Source organism: Macrosteles quadrilineatus, unplaced genomic scaffold (genome assembly GCF_028750875.1).
Source record: "Macrosteles quadrilineatus isolate MER2022 unplaced genomic scaffold, UCM_ALF_1.0 Scaffold_8__2_contigs__length_117827958, whole genome shotgun sequence".
Taxonomy (NCBI): domain Eukaryota; kingdom Metazoa; phylum Arthropoda; class Insecta; order Hemiptera; family Cicadellidae; genus Macrosteles; species Macrosteles quadrilineatus.
Window position 1 is genome coordinate 33,003,960 of NW_026542601.1, and position 18,652 is coordinate 33,022,611.

General features: G+C 33.4%; 1 protein-coding gene across 3 annotated transcripts in view; it reads left to right on the plus strand.

Annotated features, from left to right (window-relative positions):
* LOC128999978 (5'-3' exonuclease PLD3-like) overlaps window positions 1-18,162 on the plus strand; it is a 38,950-nt gene extending 20,788 nt beyond the window's left edge. For all 3 annotated transcript variants that reach the window (XM_054426803.1, XM_054426804.1, XM_054426805.1), the window contains 9 exons: window positions 4,529-4,696; window positions 5,229-5,409; window positions 6,923-7,057; window positions 8,360-8,551; window positions 9,345-9,467; window positions 9,774-9,913; window positions 12,145-12,307; window positions 14,470-14,569; window positions 15,442-18,162. In XM_054426803.1, the coding sequence (XP_054282778.1) occupies window positions 4,529-4,696; window positions 5,229-5,409; window positions 6,923-7,057; window positions 8,360-8,551; window positions 9,345-9,467; window positions 9,774-9,913; window positions 12,145-12,307; window positions 14,470-14,569; window positions 15,442-15,587 (1,348 nt within the window). In that variant the 3' untranslated portion in view covers window positions 15,588-18,162. The remainder of the gene's footprint in view (window positions 1-4,528; window positions 4,697-5,228; window positions 5,410-6,922; window positions 7,058-8,359; window positions 8,552-9,344; window positions 9,468-9,773; window positions 9,914-12,144; window positions 12,308-14,469; window positions 14,570-15,441) is intronic.
* The last annotated feature ends 490 nt before the right edge of the window (window positions 18,163-18,652 follow it).

The window sequence follows — 18,652 nt, forward strand, 5'->3', positions numbered from 1 at the left end:
CTGGCTTTCACCTCTCTGAAAGCAACCCTAGTGTAGCCTTAGAACCAGTGACTATTGGATACTGAAGTAGACGTCCTATCTATATGGACCAGCTGTTACTAATTTTTTATTAGGTAAGAACGTAGTTGTGTGTGTGAGCCAATCACAGAATGCGCTAATGTCTAAAATTCAATTTAATACCTTGTTTTTGGTCGCTGACCAAGTTAATGGGTCACAACAGTTGATATTTCTTACCATAAGGCATTTGATTTAACTTGGTTAAATAGTTTGTGTATTCGATAGAATTTAGTAATTTAGATCAGTGCAATCTGCCGGTGGCTCACATAAACTAAGACGGTTTCGATTAAACTTCTGGTGAAAAATTTAACATGGAAAGGAAATGTCTAGTTGTATCAACAGTCAAAGGTAGAAAGTTGTAGAACTTATTTTTAGCTTATTTTGCGTCCTAGTATAGTATAAATTATTTCTAAAACCCCAACATTGAATTAATATCCAAAAGCCTGATTATTAGTGCATGTGCAAGTGATGAAGAAAGAAGACAGCTGGCTTCAACAATGAACTGATCAACATCCTGTGTAAAATTAAAATTTTCCTCCTTCTCTATTGAGACATGGCAGCTTAAACACCTTAAATTCAGTGAGGGTATAATCCCTAACATTTAAAGTCAAAGTGATTCAAATTATTTAACTTAACATCAACTTAACAACAGAAGAACAGTTTAGCTTTTATACATATATTTTTTCATTTCAAATTTGTACTGCCACCTCAAGATTTATATAAATTGGACACTGTTACTGAAGATCTGGTGAGAACTCTCCATTTTGTATAAGGCTTATCCTAACTTCAAGAAATTTAACTAATACAGACCTATTTTATTTACTTTCTGATCGAACCTAATTATTTGAATTCAAAAACTATTTTATTTTCATCAAGAATATTTCCAGAAGAAAAATTTGAACAAGAGAACGAAATTCAACTTTGATAAATTTTTCACATTCTATTCATTGTTGGAATATTTAACTTACCTATCCAAGCCTAAGGGCAATATCAAAATTATCCCATTTTTCATAATAATTGACATATTTTATTTTATAAATTCAAATATTTGAAGATCTTTTTAGCCAGCCAAGTTCCCCTGAGAAGATTTATGTAATTAAACTCATATCTTAGAAGTATTGTAAACTCATTGTTCTGTTTTAATGAGCTAGGCTAAACCAAAGATGGCGACCCTGTATTTGTTCATTTAAATACCAAACCCCATTCATTGTAATATCCTATTCTTAGTTCATTAAATTTGTATTGTAAAGAAATCCTTCAGCTTCATCATTTGTCTTTCTATAAGTAAGTTATATTTAATATAGGCTTAACTTAGCAGTAAGTAAAGCAGGGGTGCCCATCCCCCCCTAGACTCATGACGCACCCCCCCCCCCAATTGAGCAACAGCCCCCCCCCCATAAATGATGTACACAACAAATGAGAAACATTATTCCCCCGCCCAGCACTATTTGTAAAATTATAAAAGAAGTTTTATATTTTTTTTAGATATTTAAAATTCAAACCCAGTTAATCTATATCAATAAAGTTATAGTTTTTTCTGTACATTGCTCAGAATTATACATATTTTGGGTTATTTATGTTTTATACATTGAAGAAGTTGAAACATGTCTTATCTCCATTTATGTCCGTCTCTCACGGCCCAGAAGGCATTTTATGCAGCCTACTCAATGCCTACTCTAATGAAAACTAGAGTACCGATTATGATTCTAATGGTTTAATTGTATCCACAGGATTGGCGAGAGAGTCCTTATAGCCATTAAAATATGGCCTCACTATTTTGGAAATAAAATAACGGACGATCAAAAATACAATTTTGTGTGATTTTTCTAGTTTATTTTCTCCATGTTTACTACATACGTCATTAATTTATGAAATACTAATAATCTGTTAAGAGAACACGTCATATATGAAATTACGAACAGCTGTTTTGATAAAGATTCCTTTTCCCAGCTGTCACTGATATGTTTACATAAATGTTCTTTAAGAATACTGTGTAGGCCCTGACCATTTCCAAACACGTTTGTAAGCAAATCCAAAACCAAGTGAGATTAATAGCCGTGTCGCTTTGGCTTACATAACGGGTTTGATTTATAACGAGTACTAATATGTAACTGTAAATTAAATTAAATAACTAGCCATCATCCAGGTCGGGAACCGGAGATTCTGTGTGTATCAAGTTGTACTTGAATTTTGATTACAGGGAAAAGACCGTGAATCAGTGTTGTACAAGACTGGAAAACTTATCTTTCTATATAAATAAAATTAGAGTTTTATAAGTCACCACAATTTAAGGAATTTTGTATTGGCAGATTATCCATAACGAATTGTCAGCGTCTTTCTCGAAATAACGATCCCCTCTCCCTCCCTTTAGAAACATCACAGCTCCTTTGATGAAAATGAAATGGAAACAACGCTTGCGCCAACAATCGTCTGCTCCGTTATACACTTCTGTCTGCTGTGCGCTATGTTACAACAGATTTTAGTCAGATACAACAGCTGGGGAATGATGACGATATAATGCTTAGTACACTGTGATTGAGTGATAACCATGGTAACTTTAGTAAGGCTGTGATTGGCCAATGAGTAGGCCTAAATATGGCGACTTGTTGAATTTGTGTATGAATTGAAGAGAAACCTATTAATGAACAGAAGAACAAAGAAAGAGAATAACAAGATTGTTCTCGTTACATTCTTTTTTAAGAGTGTTTTAATTATCTCTAAATATAATTTTACACTTTTTTATTACTTATCTATCAATTCCTATGCTGTGATACAGCACCTATCGGTAGCCTATCTGTCTACCATGAGCAGTACCTTATAACACTTTCTAAAGGTTCCTTTAATATTTACGTTATTTATAGCAATGTAATGTTTGGCTAGTGATTAGTTGAGTTTGAGTTAGCTACAATTTTAAACGTAGCCGTTTGTACAACTGAATCAAGATAAATTATTTGAAATTTACAATAATAATGATTGTGCAATATTGAATTTCGTTTATAAAAATGTAAATCGTGACTTAATGGCTGTTTACAGCGTTTTAATGAGTTTGTCATCTGTTTTTATACTATATTGGATTAACCGTATTTTTCATTCCCCCCCCTCTCCCTATTAACTCAGGTAATCGAGTATACACAATAGTGTAAAGTATTGTAGCCTATGGTACTTGCTACTTGATTGCATTTTAACGAGCTTTATGTCAACAAAGCGTTCTGCTGTGTAGCTGTCTGTACCACGCGTTATCTTTTATCTATCACAGCAGTTGAGCCATCCCGTGCGCTCCCTCTCTTAGATCTCACGTCTTGCTAATCTTAAATAATAACTTTCTACACGAATCCTAAACCATCCTAAAATCCTATTTTAACTAATTTAATTCAATAATATAACTATTGTCTTATCCACTTTCTATCTGGCGATTTCGTAATGAATTTTGGATTGTCGTCACGTTGAACACTGTTGCAATTAACTTTAGCCTCCCCCCCCCCATTTGAATTTTTTGAGCCCCCCCCCAAGAATTTCAATGACGCAGTCTGCGTCACGGCCCCCCCTTGTGGGCACCCCTGAGTAAAGGTACAAACCTGAACCAAATTTTATTAGTCCAAATTACAAAGCACTACCAATAATAAATTTTGTAAACACATTCAACCAATTGGGTAGTGATAAATTATTATAAACACGCATAGTGTTTTCTTTTAATAACCTTCAGTTTTGTGATGTGTATGATGATGCCAGCATAGCTGGCAAAAGGCCTCATAAAAATTAAAAATTCAGAAATATTGGCGAAGTTGTTATTTAAAATTTAGTATTAATTCCAATATTAACAGTTCTTCTTGGAGATTTTGTATATACTTTTTTTGTTTTTAACTAGTTTGCCTAAATTTTAAAGACTCATTCTACATATATTAATAAAGTTTTTCAACTATGGAAAATATTCTAGCTATTATGTAACTAAAATTATAATTTTTCAAATCTTTTAAAAGTTAAAAATTAAACATTTTCTTTTAAAAACTTTTATATCCTAAAATGTATAAATTATAAAGCTTAGAAGACGTATTGCTAGTTAGTTTGTAGCTTAGAAAATAAACCAATAAAAAGTGATGAAAGTAACGGCCATTATGAAAGAGATTTTGTGAAAAATTAAAATATTCTGATTTGCGCCAGCATACTACAAAAACAAAAATAGGAAATTATTTTCATAATGGTTGGAAATTTCACCAGTAAATTTTTAAGAACATTTACATTACTTTAAAATTCAAAAAGAAAATTATTCAAAATTGATCAAAACCTTTAATTGACCATTGGAGGAGGCGTATCCACTTAAACGGTCAAAATTTTAAAAAAATGAAATAAAATTTAGGAATTAAAATACTATTTACTACTTTTTTAGAGTTAAATATAGGACTTCTTCCTTCTCATTGTCAACCTATCTCTCCCTTCATGATTGTCTTGGTTACACTCTTTATGTTTTGTTTAGCTGGGGTCAGAAAGGGTGGTTTAAGCCGTCTTGTGTGCCGATATCCATCATCCTGGTGCTGATCGTGTTGGTAGTCCTGCTTCCACTGTTGGAAAATGCAGAGAGACAAGCACAGGCGGCCGCACAGATAGACTGGGAGCAACTTCGGAAATGCCAAGCTCAATGCAAGTAAGTTGAGGGAAACGTTCTAGAAGTAAACATTTAAATCGGTAGTTAGCCTTAAGCTGTGTTTTTCTAGGTGCGGGGAGTCCACTCTTCTCTTGTCTTAGGTAATTTAATGATAATGGTTTCCTAGAAGCAGGGTGGACCGCCACTGGACTAACAGAAAATTGCTTCTCCACTTTCCGCTCTCCACATTACGCTTCCTCGCCAAGGAAACCCAGCTTTAGGAGAATTTTCCTAGCCACACAATTAGAGTTTCTTCATAGGAGTCTTTTTGGTTTGAAACATATTCCGAAGAAACATGCTTGCCTATTAATATATAGGATACAGTATAATTTCAAATTGTTCAGCGAAGGATCTGATCCCCAGGTTGTTTAATGTATCAGAAATCAGAATCAAAAAATCTTTATTGTTTCATACTGATTTACAAGCTTATGCACAGAGTAACTTAAGAACAACTTAGATTAACTAACTCACTCACTTATTTAACTTTGAAACAATTCATCCCTAGGTCATCTTGATTTCAATTCTTGCCTAGGTTCTCTCTCGTAGAGTCCATTCCCGATGGTATGAGCTATCGGAACGGTTCCACCCCCTTCCCCTCCACATTCTCTGTGTGGTCTGAGCTTCTAGCCAAGGCTACATCTACTGTAGAGATTGCCTCGTACTACTGGACTCTGACAAACGGAACCAGTGGCCAATTCCCTACTGCTGGAGAGGTAAGAGCTATGCACAAGAAGCCGCAAAAAAAAAAAAAAATAAATAAAAAGATCACTTAATGACTATGACTGTTTGAAATAAAAATTAATGGAAAAAGTAGAATGTATGTGTTTAGGATATTATTGGATATCCTTAATTTATTTTTATCATCCATTCATTTACCTCATTTCCTAATATCATTTTTGTATGATGAAAATAATTAATAAAAAGGATACCAGGAAGCTTACCTTGAAGAAGTACAGATAGGCCATAGAACATACGGAAGACACAATATTTCGTCCCCTACTTTGTCAATTAATTGTAGATAGGGATGGTCAAGTCTCGAAATTTCGGGAAATTTTTGGGAAATTTTAAATCTCGTTACACGAGACGAGATTTCTTTTTGGCCGAGATTTTTATCGAGACGAGAATAAAAAATAAAAAAAAATAAAAATTAAAAACGCCTGCAGAAAGTCAATGCAATACCCGCAATACAGGACGCTCCTGTACCGAAAAGGAAACGCAACTACAACACGCTGTTGTAGTTGCGTTTCCTTTTCGAAGGCGTTCTTATTTAATTAATTATTTTAATGTAAATATTACTTTAATTATTTTAATAATATTACTTTAATAACATTTGAGAAGTTTTGTTAAGTGTAAGCAGTGTGAGGAATGTTTTATTACTATAAAGTCAAAACAAGTAACTATTTTATAAAAATTAATATTGCTTTTATTTTATGATTTATTTTATTTTAGGATAAGTTGAACTCTATCCTAACTGATATCACCATGTTTCCTAATCGTAGGCATTTTTAATAAGTTAGGCGTGATTAATAAAACAATGTTATGCTGATGTTATTTAATAAAAGATTGTAAATATTCTTGCCTATAATCATTATTTTTGTATTCAAACAGTCATCTAACAATGTTACAAAATCAGGTAAAAATTTTGAACGTGCATTTCCCTTTGTGTATGAGAAGAGAAATCTCGTCTCGATCTCGTCTCGAAATTTTATGAGAAATAAAAAATCTCGTCTCGTCTCGTCTCGAACTAAAAATCCAATCTCGTCCATCCCTAATTGTAGATAAAGTAAAATAGAGTTCAGACATTTTCACTTTCAGTACTATTCTTTCTCTAGACTTAACAAAGCCCCCCAAGGACGATATATTGTGTCTTCTGTGTGTCTTCTGTATACAATTCAAAATCCTGGCCTAAAGCCAAGGCCCCACTAGAAAAACAGGCCATGCTGCAGGATCCATGACGTCACACTAGTGGATAGATTTCATTGATAAATTCATTGCCATCGCCATTCCCATATGTTTTAGATAAATAAACAAGCTGGCTGTTTGTAAGATTTTAATGGTAAGAGTTTAGTACAACTATCCACCACTGTGACGTAGCGTTGCGCTGCCCGTGCTGCAGCATGGCCTGTTTTTTCCAGTGGAGCCTTGCTAAAGCCTTTCCTTGAACAAAAACCCAATGAACCCAAAAATGAAAACCCAATGTTAATGAGTAGTTATCTTGTGTTTTAGGGTCAGAAAATCTTTGATGAACTACTTCTTGCCGGAACTGAAAGAAAACTTAAAGTTAAAATTGCTCAAAACTTTCCTTCAAAAAGTGAACCGAATACAGAAACTGAAGTTTTAGTGAAGAAGAAAGCTGCAGAGGTAAGAATGGAAATAATAAAAATAAGAACCAACCATTTTGAGCCATGGAAAGTTAGTTAGCTATTCACACAATTGTTGTGAAAAGTAGTATCAGATAGTATTTTATCATAGCCTCCTCTATCACAAGGCTGCGGAGGGACGAAAGTGGCAATGCTGCTGACTCGGCATACTGGAACAGCTGTGCACTAATTTGTAATGGAGCATCTGTACAATGTTTATTGTTATTCCTGTTATTACAGTGGTAATAGGCATGTCGATGCAGCATTGCCACAAACCAATGCCGCAGCCTTGTATTAGAGGAGGCTATGTATGTAAATCACCTGACTTTAATTTTTCCAGTAAGTCTTAGCTGGGTAGTCAAGATTATCTGTCTGGTCTAGGTACTTTCTAATTGACTACACGGTTGTATTCGGGAGTATGGGACTTTGTTCCCTGAGGTCTCTGATTAAAATCCCGCCAATCACTGATGGATTTTATCTAAGTGATAATGCCGCAACCTCTAGTCCTAGCCTGAAATAATATTTAAAAAACTACCCTGGACTAGAGTCTGGTAAAAAAAATACACAATTAAAAGATTTGAATAAAAATTAGATAATTTAAATTTGTTCAACCTTTATGTGTGCTATGAAAATTGTGTTGTGTAATTAGTTTGGGAAAAGTTGCTAGAGTTGGTTTTTAACAGATTGTTAGTCATGGTTTATGATTGTAAAATCAATCAACAATGTTGCCACCAAAGCCAGACAAATTTGCACATCTTTAACTAGGTATTTTTTTTTCTAGTGTCTACACCAGCAGTATTTTATATGAAAGAAAGTTAAATTCTTTTAAGGGAAAGCGTTTCAAATCCCTCAAAATATTTTTATATGTCAGGAATCAAACTAGTTGCTCCCACATTTAAGTCAGAGACACTAACCACATCCACAACATCACACCCACTTGTTTGAAAAACTTTAAAAAAAAAATACCAAAAGTAAATCAAAGTACACATACAATACTGATCAAGAAATTATTTATAAAGATAATACAATAAGGCCTTTAATTTACTGAATAAACACATTTCAAATCAGTTGTGTGAACAAAAGTGAGAGACTTCAATTTTTAAAGCCTTTATTAACAAACTATAGTTCGGCCGCGTAGAGAGCGACCTCCTCCAGCATTGGTTTAGCATTAGCGCGCAGGTCGTTTTCTAAGCGGCCGAACTATAACTTCAATTCTTTTACCTTCCCTTGGTGTTTTAATTATTCAAGTTCCTTGTGCTATGTTTGCCACAGTAAAATTTTTAATTTTTTGAATCTGTGTTAGGTCCGAAGTCTGAACTTCCCCAGGCTGGTCGGCAGTGGGATCCTTCACACCAAGTTGTGGCTGGTAGACAGACAACACGCTTACATCGGCAGCGCTAACACCGACTGGCGATCCCTCACTGAGGTCAAGGAGATGGGAATATACATCTCTGACTGCCCTTGTATTGCGGACGACGTCGGCAAATTGTTTGACGTGAGTTGAGAACTTAGTTGACTACATGTTAGTTAAGGGAATAGCGAGAGAATAAGTTGTTTTCTAATTCTAGACATGAGCATTTCTGCATTAGGAGAAACAAGACTTGAAAATCTGGTTCAACATGCATCTTCGCTATAAGGAGTGTATTCTGTACTGACTTCACACCGATTGACTGGTGTGGATAGGTTTCTAATTTGTAATATATTGTCAGTACCCTAGAAAACCCAAATAGGGACAGGTCCCAATCACTCATGTGAATATGAGTGTAAAACTCAGACAATACATTGAGTGATGGATCTTTACGTGCTTTACCAGTGGGTAACCTCTACTTTACAATTCAGATGAAGCAGTGTTAACTTGGGCTAGAGATAGCTATATTTGGCTTTTTAACGATATGACCAATGTTTCTATAAATAATATTTTTTGGCTCTATGAATAATATTTCTTGGTTATAATTTAAATAATTAACAGAGACTACCTAGGGAAAACTATTTGAACTCATCTAGGTCAAATGGTTCTAAGATGAATATTTACCAGAAATAGCTCTTTGGTTGATGTTCGTATACTTTTGATGTACTGGTATACTTGGATTCCTTAAAACTTTTACCTATTTAAGCTAAATAAGTGTACTTTATCTACACTAACAACAATAATTAGTTCAAAATTAATCTTACTCTTCGCAGACATGCTAAACTGCTGTATATAAAAATTACAAAACAAATCATATAAAAGTGGATGTCATAAGAGAAGTATTTTTTTTATAAGCAAAGTGATTATTGTTGGACCTCAGGTCTACTGGATGATGGGAGCGGATGGTGCTCAAGTTCCAGCAAAATGGCCGAAATCTCTCTCTACTGTCTACAACAAAGATTCTCCCATGAACTTGTCAAGCAATGGTCTTATCTACCTTTCTGTGAGTATCTTTAAGTAGTAACAATTCCCTCTTACTATAAGTGTACTTATAAAATACCCATTGTGTTTCTAAATAATCATAAACTTTCCTCATTGAAGAAAAAAATAATAATAAAAATAAATCAACATTATATTCATGGACAGTATCTTCTACAGGAACTCTGACTATAACCTCTTTTAACTAACTATGACCAAAACTTGTCTCAAATTGTACTAAAAACAATTTGCCATTGTAGATTGTTTTTTAATTTAGCCGTGGATTAATTTTTTCCCTGCGTTTCACTTTATTTTGTTTGTTTTACTACAGAGCTCTCCCCCTCAGTTCTGTCCGGATGGTCGTACGTCTGACGGAGATGCAGTCACTTCTGTCATCGCAAAAGCCAACAAGTTTGTCTACATTGCAGTCATGGACTACTTCCCACTCTACATTTACACATCAAAAGCCAAGTAAGGCTATTTTGTGATATTTTAGTGTGAGTTTGTGACAGTGATGAAAATCCTGACCGTCTTACTCGGCAGGAGGTTAACATAGAACTTGACAAAAAACTTTTTGTCATTTTGTAAATTTTGCTTTGTTTCGATAAAGGAAGTAGGCCTACTTTTATTTATTTTTTTTTATTGAAGAAATAGTTTTTGTATTAATTATTTAAAATAGCCTACTTTTATTGAATGTACAGGTACCTATGTACATGAGATATCTACTCGATGTTTCCCAATGAAGCATCAGAAATGGCCTGACATTTGTAATGTTAACTATGTATTTTAAAAGTAATCATAGTAGTGTGTTTAATTAAATGCAACTGTAAAGTTAAAAATAAGGTATTATGTTTAAGTGGATATCAAACACATTTATGTGGATTAAAATTCACTTTTAGCGAATTTCCCATATAGAGAATAAGCTATTACCGTAGGTCTCATGCTAAGACCTGGACCACTTTCTTGTTTTGAGGTCCCCAGAGGCCTAAAACACCATCCGTTTCGATTCAAATACATGTTATATATGATAATATATATGATTGATTTTATTTGATTTGATCTGTTTATACGTGATTCATACACTATTTATATATGTGTTGGTTAGCACGATAACTCAAGCAAAAATAATCCGATTTTGATGAAATTTGGTATATAAATATGAAAGCCTACGTTTATACAAATGAGTTCGTGAACCAGCATGATTGGACTATGTGAACAGGGGTTTATATGTAAAAAAAATGGATTTTCTCTTTTTTGACCCCAAGTACATAAAGTTTTGATATTTCTTTCCAAACCGTTTTGTAGAGTTGAAAAAACAAATAATTTAGTATATTGAAGCATTGTTGTATGCCTGACGGTTACGGAAAAAATTCCAAAAAACTGTAGGCCCTACATTTAAAATTCACATGTTATTTTTATGGAAAATAAGGAATCTGTTGTAGTTTGCTTGTTTATAAACAGATTTTGATAAAACTCTGGAATTTTCTGCTATAGGCTACTATAAACAATTAACTATAAAAACAAAACACCTTATTACCTTCCCTGTATCAGCAGACCTATGTACTTTTTAAACTAATGTTATTTGAATAGAGAATAAATATATACATAACTAGCTGTAACCCGCGGGCTTTGCCCCGTTTAACTTCTTAATTTTCAAGATTATCTCGTTCGCATGGCTCAATCACGTCCTGGTTAAAGTTTGTTCGCTACGCTCACTCACCTTTAGGTTGGAGCTCGTTCTCTACGCTCACTCACCTTTAGGTTGGAGCTCGTTTGCTACGCTAACTCGCCTCCAGGTTGAAGTTCGTTCGCTACGCTCACTCACCTTTTTGGTTGCAAATTAGCTGTTGTCATAAATGTAAAAGAAATAATAGTGCTGCATCCTGTTGGTAATCCTTGTAACTTTAATGCTATTGAACATCATAGAACAGAACCAACTTGTTTAATTGAAACAGCTGTTAAGATTCAATAATTCCATTTCTCATAAGGTAAACGTGGGAAACTCCAGAGCCACTGGGGCGGAGCCCGAAAGGATTTTTGAAATAAGAATATGCCTATATGTTAATCGGGAATGTGAGCTATCATCATGCCAAATTTCAGCCCAATCCGACCAGTATTTTTCGCGTTCACTTGTCACAAACATACATCCATACATCCATACATCCATACATCCAAACTTTCTCATTTATAATATTAGTAGGATATATAGCATTTTAAGGAGATATTTTAGTGAAAATCCAATCAGGCAAATGTAAATTCGCTTAGGTTTGCTGCGGTGGGGGAATTTAATACTTAACAAGCTGCCACGTTGTACCTCATTGAGTACATATTTCCTGTCTCCTTTAGTCCAAGAACACTTTTAAACAGAAATAACAGTAACTGTGCTGGTCAACAATGATATAAGAAAGTTCATAATATGCCCAGTTCTGCACAACACACTTTTGTAATGTACTGTGTGTTATCAAGTACTTCATCAGCTCTTGAGTAACCTGATCGGACGCAGGACATCTACCACCAAGCCGACTAAAGATAAGGCTCAGAGCTTATGTCATCATGTTTATTTCAGTTTGAAAACAGTCCAGCATTTTTGGTAATCCAGCACCCTGTCAGTCTCAAACAATTAGCAGATTTCTACTGTACTTCCATAATCTGTCAACTGTATTCTTTGATGCCAATGTTTACAGTAGCACATGTTCATGTAGGTACTGGGGAGTAATTGACAATGCTTTACGAGATGTGGCGATCGACCAATCGGTCGAAGTGCGTCTTCTGATTAGCTGGTGGAAGCACTCACGGAAAGAAATGAAACTGTTCCTAGCGTCCTTGAGTGATCTTACGGGAGCTTACGGAGCTAAAATCTCAGTGGTAAGTGGAAGATTAAAGTTGACTGACTTTTATACTCCGTTCACAAAATGTAGGCGGCTTTATGGGAAGAAATCAATACCCCCCACTTTATCCTACCTTTAAAACAATAGCTCAACTGCTGACGTTTACCAACACGTCAATCAACTGTAACATATACATTGAGCAAAATGTAGTGGGGGAACTTCCCCCCTAAATTTGGTGAAAAGACTAAAGTCTTGCTAATCACTCGCTGTTTTAGCTAATAGTAGTAACTTGATTGAAACAAAATTGCACTTTTGTCATAATGCAGCATAAACAGCTGTTTTCAATGTATGATTCTGGGTTAAAGTGTTTCTTTTGTCCTTAGAAAAAAATACAACATGCCATAAGGTAAGGACATAAGCTGTCCATTTTTCTAACTTTTATAACATTTCTAAAAAAAAAATAGCCATTATTTACCAAATTATACTTTAGTAGGTACAGTTGTTAAGTGTGTTTACCATAGTTGTGACACTTCATTTTACAATTAGAAATACCCATATTTAGACTTACTGAAATGTAAAAATACTAGGCTTTGTTGTTGAAGTATTTTTTGCTTTGCTATTAACCTTTGCAAACAGTCATATTTATTCCTTTGATTGACAGTATCCTTGAAAATCCTTGAAAATGGTTAAATTGTGTCCCAAGATGCATTAGTATTTAGTAATATTATTTAAGAGCATAGGATGTTACAGCTTAAGTACAGCTTAAGTTTTTTGATTCATACCTGAGAGAGAGAACTCAATTCGTTGATGCAGGAGGCAAGATGTCAAGCTGCTTGAAAGTTAGCTCAGGTGTGCCACAAGGCTCGATCATAGGCCCCCTTCTTTTTATCACAGTCATCAATGACCTACCAGCCAATATTAAAAGATCCTCTACCATCATGTTTGCGGACGACACCAATTTTTTGAGTGTTCATCCCAACTTTTATGATCTTATGTCAGTAACTGAGCTCACAACTGATTCAGCTTATATGTGGTTTAATGCTAATAGCCTTTGTCTTAATAAGAATAAAACTCAAAATCTATTGTGTAGTCTTAAAAACATTCCAGTAGAGTCACAAGATGTAAACAATGAAAATGTAATTACAGTTTTAGGAATAAAAATTGATAAATGTTTAAGCTGGTCTCCTCAGATAGATTTGGTTTGTGCAAGATTGTCCAGAGTAATCTGTTTGCTTAGAAATCTTATGGGTGTTGTACCTGAAACCTACATAAGGGTAGCCTACTTTGCATTTTTCCAATCCATAATTAGCTACGGCTTGATTCTTTGGGGAAACAGTAGTCACATAAGTGAAGTGTTAATACTCCAAAAGAAGGTAGTTAGAATAATAAACAAAGCTCCAATTGAAGAGCATTGCAAACCATTGTTCATAAGAAGTAGAATATTGACTGTGATTAATCTGTACATATTTATGTGTTTACTTAGGGTTAAGAAAAATACTAGTTCCCATGTTTATAGGTTTAATATCCATTCACACAACACACGTAATCAGTTCCTATTAGACGTGCCTTATTGTAGGTTAAGTAAATGTAAAAATAGTTACCATGTTATTTCATTAAGATTATTTAATAAGCTTAGCATCAATGCCAAAGAATTGGACCTTAAGTCATTTAAAAAAAGAGCTCAGGATTGGTTACTTTTAAATCCTTTTTATGACTTAGAAGAATATTTTAAGGTTGACGAAGTTAACTTTTAATGTCCTCACATTTCCACATTATTTTTTATTTGTAAGCATATGTATTAGTATAGCCTATTTTGACTTGTTTTTAGGCTTGTTTTGTTTTGCCTAAAAATAGGCTGTTTATGTAATAGCTGAATTTTCTTGACTTTTGTCTATTGCATTTGTTGTAAATGTTGAAGGACAATAAAACGTTTCTGATTTCTGATTTCTGATTTCTGTTGTTTATTCAATAGTAATATTAAGTGCTCCACACTAATACAAGAGCAACATACCCAATAGTTCGATACTTTGATAACAGCTGTTTGTTGCCATAGCAAAACAATAGGCTATGTAAGCTAATTCATATTGGTAATAAATGTTTACAAATTAGGACAGGCTAAATATTGTTGCACAAAGATTAAGTTTGTCATGAGTCATGTGTAAATTTTACAATACAACTATATGGTTGGAATCGTTCCAGAAACTGTTTGTGGTTCCGGAAACAGCAGAGCAAAGCAAGATCCCGTTTGCTCGAGTCAACCATAACAAGTACATGGTTACAGACACCACAGCCTATATAGGTGAGTATGTTGAAGAGAAAAGTAAAGTATTTCTTCTTCATATTCAGAGTTAAATATGGATAAAAAAAATGAAACCAAAATTTCAATAAAAGGTTTAAAAAAAATTAGAACAGTTAGTTAAGACTCCCTTATCTAAACCCGGCTACTCCAAAATTGTTCTAATCCGAATAAGTCCTAGGTGAAAAAAGTTTTGTTAATTTCTGAACTGAAAAGTGTAAAGAAATCAGGTTTTTATATTATGGTGTATGAAAAAGTATGTTAGAAAGAATAAATAGTTTTTTAAAGCATTACAGTATTTTATTAAGTAGGTAGTTTCTTGGGAGGAAACAAAATGTTAAGAATACAATTTACGAGGAAAACTTTTACTAGCAAAGTTCATTTTCAGTGTAACCTTTATAAAGATTTATTGGGATAGTGACCTTTTGACTCAACAACTCATCACATGTCTTCTTACTTTATACCACAACACATATTTTAACAATAACATATTTTTAACAAATTAGATTTTTATTTAGATACAATGTTCAACATAGAACAAACAATAACCTTTTGAGTTTAATGGGTGTATCACAAAAAGCATAAGGGTATAAATTGTAAGGATTACTGCTGCTGGGGTAGGCTTACCTTTACAAAAATGAGTCCATTGTGGTAGGCTATGATAAGAAAAAAAACTTTACACTTTACAAAAAAATGTTTCACTGTCATTGACACAATTTATTATTTCAAGTTAACGTTTATTGTGTATTTATGTGTTTCTAGTGTCAGGATAAAGTTGTTCTCATTAAGTAAGCATGCAACAATCCTCTAGCCTTTTGTGGCCTATCATTGATTTGTCAATTTAATTTGCTCATTGCACAATTAACTGTCCACAGGAACGTCCAACTGGTCTGGGGATTATTTTGTGTCCACTGGAGGGGTGGGGGTTGTCATCGAAGGAGATACACAGTTGCGGAAACAACTTGAGGACGTCTTCCTGAGAGATTGGAATTCTGAGTTTGCTTACGACTTGCCCAGATAACTGAACCTGCAGTAGATCAACTGGAGTTCTAGGTGAATCTTAACTTAGGCTACCCTGTGAAGATCATGCAATAAATAACTTTTTAAGCGGTTCTCATAATACCGGTGAAGATCATATGAAAATAATATTCTAGGTGGTTTCTCTAATGATGGTCGAATCCGGGAATTTCAAATCTCCAATGTGAATTCTAAAAAATAGAGTCAGAGTCACAGATCGACAGATCTTCAGTTTTTATCCTGATTACAATTAAATACAATACAGAATCTACTGTGGAAATCGATAAAAAAATTAAAAAATAATTTTCTTAAAATTGATCCATATTTAATAGTAGTTTACGCAACAATCGCGTAGAGATAGTGTTAACGACATGAGTAGAAATTTAAGGCAAGTGCCTTAAAACTTCTACGAGTGTCTTTAAGACTATTTACCCGAGTTGAGTACACCACTTTACCTACGATAGTTTTTTTTAATTACTAACAATCACTACTAATAACTTCTAAGAGAGGCTATGTTTTTGTTTATAACCTCTCAGAGCCACTGACAGTGATGCAATGAAACATTCATTGCACCACTCATTAACAATTAAATCGGACTTAACAACTGATTAGTTGATGTTCAAAGCATAACAATTTTACTTCTTTTCTCTCAATCCTTGAACCTAGTTGGTCCGTTACTCATGTTGTTAAGTAAAATCTTGCTGTTATCTAAGTAAACAAATCTGTTAAATGAATCTTGTTCATTCTAAGAACTGAACTGAAACGGCTAGTTTAGAAAACGGTCGTAGGTAAAATGTTTTAATTGTATTTCCAACCTATTTCAAAACTGTTTAAACCCAGCAATATTGGAATCATGTGATAGCAGTAATATCTGTGAACGTTTGTCGCGATTCCAATGTTCCCGACCCAAAAAGATCCTTAAATTATTTTAATGCCAACCAACAAACTGAAATAAAAGTTTCCAAATAAACAAAAATAAAAGTTGCCTGAAAAATATTGCATTTTCTGGTTTTAATAAATTAGATCTCAAACTAAATTACATAATCCAAATAAATAAAATTTACTGTTTTTAAAAAACAGCAGACAATATTTTTAAATGAGATACACCTTTGAAATATTTTATCCCTAACAACTCAACAATAACAACTTGTCTTATTACAACAATAACATCTTGTCATATTACAACAATAACAACTTGTCTTATTACAACAATAACAACTTGTCTTATTACAACAATAACAACTTGTCATATTACAACCTAGGTATAACAAAGCTGAGGTGATGATTTAATGATGAGGTTCATTTTTAGGCAGTTAATTTATTTTTATTACTGTTTTAAATTGAAAAGTGTTTTTTGTTTTGTTATTACGGTACTGTAGATTTGATTTAGAATTTTTTTTCTTTTTTTCAATTATACTCAGGTTTATTTTAATTTTTTTTATCAATATGGAATAATAAATGGTTTTCCCCGACAACAGTAAAATATATTTTTATTTGATTTTATCCTTATAACTTGACTTTAGTGTTTATGAGTTTAATTGCCTCAATACAAACAAATTATAAGTATTTGCTACAAACTGAATTTGTAAGTTCAAATAATTTTATTCTCTTAAGTACTACGAATTGCGTACTGGTACAATAATTGTGATTATGATGTGTTCAATGAATTAGCTTAAGAACTTTATTTTTAGTAGAGGAATAAGTTACAGTATTTTGTTTTCAGTGTTTATGAAAACTACTATAACTATAAGGATGTTTGTACAGTTTACTTTGGTTTGTAAAAAGTGTAATTGATCTCAAATTATTGGTTATTTAGTTAATTGTGTTTTAAACCCATTTTAAATGTTATGCACCAAGTAAAGCTTTAACCAATGTTTCACACTTTTGTATTCAAACTTCTTAATTTTATTCAATTAAGTATTTTGTAGGTTCCATGTTTTAAACTGGTATTACAATTTAATTGAACAGTTCTCGAGAAAAATGGAGGTTACCACATTGTATGATTGGTTCATAAATTTGTTGCATATTAGCCATGCCAACTTTAAGCACATTTTTACCACCAATACTGGAAATCTTTTTACTACCAAAATAGTTTCAAAATGATCAAATTTGTGGATATCAAGAAATCTACTTTTCTAAATGCCTTTTCTAATTACATTTGTGCCTTGTTCCAATTGCCTTGCTTTTGTAACTGTACATTCAGGTTTTATATGCAGACGCATTCAATATTTTAGATTTTTAGGAACACCTAGTGTTACAAAACAAATTCATTCTTTTGATGTAATATTTGTTCCACAAGCAATATTTTCATGAATTTAAATGCAAATGGCTTTAACACTGTGTTTTTCTTGCAAAACAAAGCACAATTTTTATTTATTAGGTTAAAACTGTTCAAGGTTTTATAAGACATGTTATGTTAACGTTTGGATGTTGTGAAAAACATTTTCTATTCCTTTTCTACTAATAAAATAATATGCTTTAGAGAATTTAGCAAAATTTGTTGTATTATTAGCCTTATTTTGTAATCTATGAATTTGGAATTTGCAGCTTCATAGAAAATTGTCAATTGTAATTAACACTTTTTGCTACTTAATAAACTATATTTATATTTACAGTGTTTTATAATTTCAACATGACTTTAGTTAAATGTTGGTTTACTTAATGATTAAGAACATACATAAATTATTAAGACATTTTTTTAGATCTCTAAGAGGTAGAATTTGTTAACCAACAGAGAAGTAAGGTACCAAGAAGGTACAAAGCAAACTTGCTTATTGTGAACACGGTGCGCTTTCAGCTCTAGTATGTTATGCGGGAAATATACTTGTGACGAGCAAGGAAGAGCCCGAGGTATGAGCATTGTGTGGAAATTCCTATTGCACAGGCCACAGGGTCTTCTTCCACCGCGGAGGTGGGGGTGGTGTTGGACTTTGCCCTAGATACCAGCGACTAGTGCTAGACACCACTAGAGTGAACCATTGACTGTTTCCTCTGTAACTTGCATCTCTGTGGTTAACACAAGATTGTCCTTTTAGAATAACCATTGACTTGGATATTATACATAACCTG